General features: G+C 35.7%; 1 protein-coding gene across 2 annotated transcripts; it reads left to right on the forward strand.

Annotated features, from left to right (window-relative positions):
• The first annotated feature begins 413 nt into the window (after window positions 1-413).
• Window positions 414-1,607, forward strand: LOC144705940 (uncharacterized). Of its 2 annotated transcripts, XM_078578806.1 has the most exons (4): window positions 414-640; window positions 709-1,165; window positions 1,247-1,373; window positions 1,462-1,607. In XM_078578806.1, the coding sequence occupies exons 2-4, from the start codon at window positions 718-720 to the stop codon at window positions 1,487-1,489; spliced, it is 603 nt and encodes a 200-aa protein (XP_078434932.1). In that variant the 5' UTR covers window positions 414-640; window positions 709-717; the 3' UTR covers window positions 1,490-1,607. The 2 variants fall into 2 exon arrangements, with proteins under 2 accessions (XP_078434932.1, XP_078434933.1); XM_078578807.1 differs by having other exon boundaries at window positions 416-1,165; window positions 1,247-1,387.
• Window positions 1,608-9,851: the final 8,244 nt, after the last annotated feature.

Raw genomic sequence — 9,851 nt, forward strand, 5'->3', positions numbered from 1 at the left:
GAAATTGACATTAGATTGCAATTGTGATTTTGCATAAAGATTGGATGAAAAAGAGTAGTAAGAATGTATGGTTCATTTTTCCTAAAAACCCTGAAGTCAATCAAATTTACTAAAAATGCTTTGGCCACTGTCACATGGCTAAGTCGAACACAACTTTTGACCTCGATAAATACCATTTCTCCATCAAAAATGAAAGATTTCGGAAAATTTGTTCAATTATTCAAACATTTTAGAACATTCGCAGAAAATTCATCAAGTACTATCACGTGCTGAACAAAGTACTTAATAAATGTAAACTGACGTTACTTAATACACAAGGGGAAGGGGGACCATCGATCACGCGACGGGTTCACCGATCACGCGGTGGTCGCTGCACTATCCGTTACAAGAAACCGAAGCCAGCTTTAATCGTATTTCAATTAATTGATGTGACAGCCGGTTGGCAAGCTCGAGAGATCGGCCATTCCTCCTCCCCGCGCCTTGTTCCAGATCGCTTCTTTCCCCATGAAATAGGGAATGAACGATCCCGCCTTCTTCGTTCTTCATCTTGCCCGAATAATCGTTTCTTCCGAATCGTCGTTGCTTCTTGTTGGAGGTTTTTTGATGTTGAAGTTTCAGATTTCAGATTCCCATTGTCGAGGTTGGGCGCTGCATTCTTGTTCAATACCCGTTTTCCTTTTGATGTAATGCATGCGAGATATACTATAGATTGCTGAGATGCATCGGAGTCAGACATGGTTGAAGAAGACGGATGGAGAGGAGAATGAGCGGAATGCGCAGCAGAGGGTTTGGTATAGACAACGCAGGGCCCAGATGAGCTTGGAAGAGATTGCTGACCAGAATCAACGGCGGAGGATGAGGTACAGACAGAAGAGATTGAAGGCGAGTGCTGCGGAACAAAGAGAAAACTCCAGATCGTCTCGCGAAGAAGTCTCGAGGGAATTCTGGGTTGAGGGAAATGGGTATGGAAGATGCCATTGGAGATGGAAAGTTGAAGCAAGGCGAGGAAAAGGGGAGAACGCAATCGCCGATACAGCTGCTATTTCAGGAGATTGCGCAAGATCTGACGACTCCGAGAGTACTGAAACGGATGAGAGCTGTTTTGCTTCTTTTTCAACGATCAATCGATCAGCGAACGATGATCATGCTGTTTGCTCTCGAGAAGGTTAGTCGATGGATATTTAGATCCTTGGCCAAGTAAGCTGATATCTGATTTCTCTGATTTCGTTTGTGATTATCTCATTAGTTACGTCCGAGATTGGATCGGTGGGCGATGTTTGTCAGCATCGATCTACTGCGAAAGGAATTGTGCGGTTGTCCCATGTGAAGCAACAAGCTCGAAGGCTATGCATCAACCCTGTGTCTCATTTCATGTGCGTGATTAGGGGTACGCTTTAAAGTGATTCCAATATTCTTTCTTTGCTCAGTCGAAATTTATGCGAATAATCGTGATTTCTGTAGGTTTGGATTAGAAAAAGTTCCAAGTTGAAGATGATATTCGTCAAATCGATTTTGGAGGAAGGTTGTGTATAAAACTCTCAGGAAAATCAGTAAGAGCGGGAGACAAATATGGATTTATATGCAATTGTTGAGCTCTTCTTTTCGTAGGTGCGTTTTCCTCATAATTTCTGGATCAGAATAGCGTTTTCTTCGTTTCGGACTTTGTTAGTTTGGGGGGCGCGGATCCGTGACATGATTTTTTCTCTAATCGTATGAATCCCACCGGCTTTCCCAGATTTTTTTTTATGGTCATAATATTAAATAGGAGATATAATCTATGATAAATTTATTTTGAAATGGGTGATTTCAAAATCTATCATAAATAGAAGATGATTTGAAATAAATTTATCATATATTTAGGGAATTTACTTCCCTGAGAGAGAGTTCTCGAAATTTTGGCTCGATAGTTCTTTTTCATGTCCCGATATTCAAGCATTTCTCTTACGCCTGTTTTTAGTGGAAAACAGTTGGGTATTATTCGCCTCATTCCATATTTTTTCCTAAAAAATTATTCGCCTTTCATTGTTAAGCTGACTATTGATCAGATGTCAATTTATAGTGAGTTCTGTATTCCTACGTAGTTTTTATTGCTTTGTATATTCTTTTCAGCCAAGATTTTTGTTTTTATTTTTTTGGTTCTATGTCGAACCCGGGGTATGAATTTTTTGAGGAGTCATAAAAATTTTACATGATTTCAAATTTTATTCCCAATTTTTCTCTCATAGCGTTCGTAAATCAGTCAAGTTCACTTCTCAAAAAAAAAATATTCCAGTTCAATCCGACACTGATTGGTACAGTCTCAAGCAGCCTAGAAATATCTTCCACTCGTTTGAACTTGAAAAATTTTATTTTTTTAAGCACAGATCAAATTTCAACGTCGATAATACGAGGATCTGAAAGTTGGAAGTTTATCCATGACAGAAATTGTTTTATTGGAGATGTTAGCGTGATAGTGAAAGCTTATTATCTAGGTATTAATCAACTTGGGTTTAAGTCTCTATCAGACTGACTACTAGAAAATTTGTCGATACGAAAAATTGCCTATAGAAAATTTTCTGACCTAGTAATCTGATGACCTATTCTGCTCCAGATGTACTCTTTTGCATCGTATGTACAAAGCAGTAACAGGAGCACGATATACGAATGATTAACATGATTATATTTGCTAAGTTTTGCTATAAAACGTACTGCGCAAAACTACTTGTTAGCTCCCCACTGAGATAAAGAACTAAAATCCTTGCTCATCTATGTTCCGAAGATGAAATTACAGTAAACTGGAGCAAAGAGAGAGACATACACATACATAGACAAATTGAGAGGGAGAGAGAGATGAGGAGGATTATCAGAGAATCCCCGGACGACAATGATGGGGGAAGTTGGGTACCACCAAGGGGGCTGTAGGTCTGGGTTTTTCCTCCTTCGAACTTTGGTATTCATGAGCAGTGAAGATCTGTTCCAGCGGTTTCTCCTTCTTTGTTGTCTTACTTGGGAAGATCTTTCCCAATGGGGGAAAACAAGAACAATAAGCCATACTCATCTTAAACTTTCCAAGAACAAACAGGCCGTAGGAAGCAGTGTGCTTTAGAATACACCGTGATGGGTCTTCAGTTATGTCGGAAGAACTTGAAGCAAGAGTCTATGTAGCACATATATATATATATATACATATATATGTATATATGCTATAAGAGGAAGCGTGAAATTTCCTTCACTTTGCCAGGTGGCAGACTTCCTCCCCAAGTCATTGACCCTGAAATGCGACGTCAGGAAGTGGGGTAGTTAACAGTCAATAAAGACGGAAATTTGAGGAAAACTTTCCTCGGGAGAGTAAATTTATGGGGCAGTATCTGACGAACTGCAGCCCCAATGTTATCTTATTAATGACTTCTGACTGGTGAATTGGTACCCATGAAGTTGATTGCATCAGACTATATGATTAATTGATGGGATCCATGAGAACAGGAGCAACGTGAGATCAGCATGGTTGTGGGTTAACCAGAAGCATGGTAGGTTGAAGGAAACTGAATTAATATCATTGGACTATAAATGATAAAATTAAAGAACCATTGATAGTTTCAGTAATCGAGTGGAGCATTCTTGTGCAAGTAAATACACTTCTACTTATACCACTTTATGAGTACTTTTTTTACTCAACTTTATTATGTGTGTTTATGATAAGTCAAAATGTGATTTGTGAAGGATGTTGATATGTTTTGATACGGACTATACATTTAGTGAATTATTTTTTTAGAATCCTAAGACTACTAGATGTAAAAGTCCATTCATTAGCATAATCTCTGGCCCAAGGAATAATTTAGTCGCGAGTCACATAGAAAGAATTTTCTCAATTGTTGAATACTTAAAAAATTAAATATTAGGATGTGAATAAATAGTTGTATAAAACATATATGTTTATTTGAAAGGTACAAGATATACAAGGAACAAGGAAATATATTCCTCGAACAGAGATGTTTATTGGCAGAGGAACACAGAAACATACACCTCATATTCATAAGGTATGAGAGGATTATTGAACATTTTCATGGAACTTATTTTTCATCAATTGTTGTGCATGTATATTTTTATCAACTATCAAACCCTAATGAGGATTAATTAAATGAGGAAATCAATAGAGATACTTTAACATCAGCCAAGGATTTCATTTCATTATTTTCCTAGAGTCTATCTACACTTATACTTGAGACAAACAATCCCATATTGACAACTCAATCACCTTTGTAAAAATTTTTTTACCCATTCAAACTAAGCTTGTTTGGATCTCGAGGTTTGGAACTTGTAGTTCAATAGTCCAAACATGGTTTCCCAAGATGTTTTTGCTCTCTCAGGTTTAAGGAGTAGCTACATAAATGATACATGAATCAACATGATTTACAGCTATCATCCAGCAATTTAAATAGTCAATTAATAAGAAATTTTCGTAATAGCACCCAATATGTATCCATATTGTCTCGATAGAAATGGCTTAAGAATTTGATCATACTTATCATTTGAGGGGGACTAAACTGTGTTATTCTCTCTAAATATTTTGATGTACATTTGAGTATCCATCAAATATTAATACTTTATAATACACTTTTAAATATAAGTGTCCTCATATTTTGGTCTCTTCATAATTCAATAATTAGAGCATATATTCTTTGACTTTAGAATAATCATTACACATAAACAATAAGTGATATGATTTACTTAAATGAACTTTAAAGAAACACATAATCTTGATTGGCTTGTAGGCCACATAATTTCATCATATAAGGAATGAATGGACCAAGGCGAATAAAATGGAAAATATTTTAGGTGTGAAGTGACATATGTTTTATTGGTCCTTTATCTTGCAACTCAAGAGATAACATTTCATAGATGACACATAACCTCAACTCTGAAGATTTTATACGCGGGGAAGGGACAACTAAAATGTAAACGCAAATTTGAGTAATCTAGTCAAAGGAGATGAAAGAAAATAAAATACAAAGAAAATAAAGAAGATAAAAAGGATGAATATCAATGGTATATTATTTTATCCCTTTTCATAGACATTTTAAATTTTTTGGCGGTTCCTTAGAGATATTCATTTTGCATTTTAAATGTTATTTGAAGATAAGGCTCAATGAATTAATAGAATAATGCCTAATCATGTGTTTTGATGAATGTTAAAAGTGTATTATGCCAACTCAGCAATTAGTCTATAAGTTTATATTATCAGAAATATTTATTCATATCAAGAAATACACATATGAAGATAACTAACTTCACATGATTCAAAGCATCGAACTCAATCATGCATTACATTTATAACATGTATATAAAGATATGCAATGTTTGTCAATCTGGTCAACAGGTGACATCACAGACTTTTGTCTTGAGATATTTATAATAGGTTGACAACCAATTCCTATGCCATTGGTCCAATATTATGTTAAACATAGATCATTGAGCCAGTGAAACAAGATGGCCAACTTGAATGTATCTACCCATTTTTATCTGAATTAATGGGTTATCTTACAGAGATCATGTATATTAATAATCATAAATATTTATTATATTTTTAATACGACAATTTCAGATATCTACCCTAATTTTTAAGGAATTTTTCGAACGTAAATTCATGGAGAACATGTAGTTTATATTTTTATCTTTAACAACTTAAGGTAGTGAATGACAATATTGTAATTATGCTAGTTCATAATTAATGTATTCTATATATTTTTATCTCTTATATAAAATACATTTCACTATTTAATTTATGAAAATTTCAGGCTTTTCACTTGATAGAACCGAAATGTGGCGTGTAAATGTACACATTTTAAGGTCATTTTGGGTACATTTCATGTGTATTATCTTCAGTTTCACAAGAATTGTGCATTTCATGCACTAAATAGAAAAAGTAATGAAATAATGCATCTTTATGCATGTTCTACATACTCAAGAATTTTGCATTTCTAATTTCCTTTTTAGTATGTTATCTATGTTATTGCAGGGGTGAAGTCAATGTAGAATTTGAAGAAAGAAATCAAATATATATATATATATATATTTAAGAAGAATAAAAATATGTTTATTGGGCCAGCTAGTGGCCGACCAGGCGTATTGCGCCCAAGCCAGCCACAGGCCAACGAGTGTAGGGCTCAAGCCAGCCCACAGCCAGCAAGGGGCAGCGCCCGATAGGAAAGCCCTGCTGACTACACAAGTAACTCAAAGGACTAGTTAGGCCCACCATGAAGAGGAGGGTGTACACTGAAGAGGTATATGATTCAATTAACAATTCCTTTCAAAGAATGTATAGTACTCCACATTTTAGATATTTCCAATGTGGGATTAAAATCTTATCTATTTTAAGTCCATAGCCGGCCGGGCCATCAAGTGGCCAAGCGATCGCAGCCCAACAAGCTGCAATCCAATCACATTTTAAAGAAAAAACAATGATCGGGCTTCGAGCCGACCCAGCCAGAAGCCCGTGCCACTTCAGGCTCATTTGAATTAGGTGGATATGATATCATCCGTCAGATATTATGACTGAAGATTAGATGGATGAGATCAATCCTCCATATTTAATCTATTTTTTATATCTTTTTCTGGCCCTCCTATTGGCAGGTGAGGGTGGTGCAGATCATGGGGCCCCCCAACGAACGAATCCAAAGGTTGGAAGGTGACGTGGTCGGCTAACGGGGCATGCTGATGTGGCTGAGGTGGGTACACCTGGTCCATGGCTGCAATTTAATCACAGTTGTTGGACCTAGATGGAGACAATCCAATGGCCAGGGGAAATTACATCCACTCTCGGCCCTGGCTGTGAACGCCGCCGACTGGAGGCAGTTTTTAGTTGACGAGGAGGACCGTTGGGCTATCCAACAGCCCGGGAGGACCCCCACGGACGTCCTCCTCCATCGGACGGCCTGGGAGGTCCCTCCCAAGCCATTAAAAGGGGCCCAAAGTCCCCAATTCATCCATCTTTTGACCTTAAGCCCAAGAGCGTCGGCAGAGATCCCTTCCGTATTTGGAAGCAGGCTGCGGTGTCATGATGGTGCTGGTGGCTATGGACAGCAAGGACGGATTCAGGGAAGAGCTAGGAGTGCTTGGATTTGCGCTAGGATGGAGGAGAAGAGCAAGGGAACCTGTAAACCGATGTTAGGCGACAGCGAACGGTGCCGCCACTCTCGTTCTTCAAATCAGGGCAGATCTTGTGAGTTCTCAGTTCTTTCTTGTTGAAATTGTGTTGATGAACACTTTAGATTTAAATCACGTTAGTTCAACAATCAGTTTCATCCAGTTCGTTATGAATTCCTATCACGATTTACTCTTTGTGACATTTTATTGAACACCTCATGTGTTTGATAAACATCCTGAGATTTATCCAACTACTATCTAAACCTTGTAAAAATATAAAAAAAAATACATTCATCTTACCCGACTTCTATCTGACATTCTGTCAAACACCTCACGGTTGTTCGTATCTCTGTATCTCGATTTTCTACCATTAAAACTCTATATAATGTATAAAAAGCATATGAAGATTAAATACTATATATCTCTCTTATTCAACCCCCTTTCGGGCAATTGGTTGAACACCTCTCTGGTGTTCGACTACATCACCCATTTACCTCTCAAATTCGACCCTAAAAGTCTATAAAATATAAATAAAAGATAAACTACACACATTAGCTGTATAATCACTAAGTAAACATCTATAAAATTTCATAAAAACATATTATCTTCATCCCCTTATACCTATCTACTTACTTAGTTGTATAATAATTATATAATTACTTAAATGTCTCCCAAGCTATAATTTTCTACTCTATCCTCTTCTTTTCCTTCCTCTCATTAAATAACTACTCTTTAGTAACTTTATACTTCTCGCATCTTATTATCTTAGATCCCTATTCTTAAATCTTAATAGTTAATATTATTATCCCTCTCTTCTAAATCTACTATTAAGAAAATAAATATCCTCTTATCTCTATCAGTAGTATATTACTACTATATCCACCTCTTCTACTTCTTCACTAGCTACATTACTATCATTCTTAAATATAATATATAACTTCTTAGTTCTTTACTATTCTTAGTATCCATAGAATATATATACATATAGTATTTGATATTCTCTCTTATCTACTTATCTTATTAAACTAAGATTCCCTATACTTACTAATTACTTATCTCTTCTTATATTCATTATCTTTAGTATTATTACTATATCTTATTAACTAACAACTCAATTATCAAATACATCCCTAAAGGTCAGTCCCTGAGGAGACGACCTTACTCCAACTATACACTTGAGTAAGTTTCTATATTTTATCAAATTTATTTGATAGTAGCCAAATTAAATTCACAACAACATTTGAAATTTATTACCCAATTTTCCTCCGTCACCACATTCATTTTCAAATCCAATATATGCAGATTTAACCCTAATTGCATTCACTTCTTCTATATATCTTGATAAAAATATGTGGTCGTTAAGCCAATCACCCATTCCATATGTGATGCTTATGATGAACTCCATGAATACATGATCCGACTTAGTAATTATGATGGATTGTAGTATGAAGATCAGTAGTCCTTAAGCATGTGTTCTCAATATTCCTATATAAGAGATACTCAAGAAAGAAATCAAAGTATCCGAATATATTAGCACTATAGTCCCACCTATATGAGGAATATGTCTGATCTAGTAGCCGTTAGTGTGGAGACACAAAGGAGACACTATGGGTTCTCTTTTGTAGAAAGATTTCGTTGAATTAATATGTATGAATACCTGAATGACATTATATCAGATTGACGATCAGGTTGATTTTGATTACGCTTAGAACAAGAGGCATCTTCTGGAAAAACAGTTCTTCTTTGGTATTTGACTTGGATGACCTATTAGGTTTTGGTATTTGATTAGAGCCTACGTCATTCTAGAAGCGTCAAAAATATGAGGGACACGGTAACCAATGAAATGTTTTTTGCATTAGTGATGTCAATATTCTCCTCTGTATCTTCTTGAGCACAAGGTGTAGCTTGGGATCGCACAAGCTTTAAACTCAAGCTGTTAATCGAGTTAAATAAATTCATGATTAGTATATATATATATATATATATGATGATATAGACAATTAACTCATGTGGGAAACGAAGCTTATTGGGTACTTGAGTAGTTAACTAGACTGATACATGGGCCTAGAGGGTCAGACACAAACGGGCTTTATGAAAATATACTTCAAGGTTTGGGGTTCTATGAAAAATTCTCATTGATCATAAATAGGAAAGGCTAAAAATAATTAAACTAAAACATAAATTTCAGGTTTTTCACCCTTCTTCTCCCTTCTCCCCTTAGTTCATCTACACTCTCAATGTGATCAGATGGCGTAATGATGATAGTGGAGGGAGAATAGGGCTCATCAAGATGGAGGAGAAAGTTTGATGTGTTAGGATTTTGCAGTTATGCTTGAGGCTTGACACATGGAAAACTCAAATTGTCTCACTCGAGGAACCAAGAAATAAGGGCCTTATAACCAATAACTCTATACTTGAAGATCACACTACAAAGAGCAAGCATAAAATCTCATTGTCTAATGAAATGTGCATACTATTTTTTAGAAATTTTCATGCGAAGTTTTCTTATTAATAATCCCAGGTCCATTGAATTTAGAATCACACTGTTTTTAGTCCAGGTTTGAATTTTTTTTAATAAAAACAAGATAGTAACCTAGAATTCATACAATTAATGAGATTAGTTTAAATATAGTCATTAGGATATTTTTATTGATACTTTTATTTATTTGTTATTTATCATAAAAGATATTTTTATCATCCATGAATATGCATAGCATCTAGAATCATAC

Source organism: Wolffia australiana, chromosome 7, assembly GCF_029677425.1.
Source record: "Wolffia australiana isolate 7733 chromosome 7, ASM2967742v1".
Taxonomy (NCBI): domain Eukaryota; kingdom Viridiplantae; phylum Streptophyta; class Magnoliopsida; order Alismatales; family Araceae; genus Wolffia; species Wolffia australiana.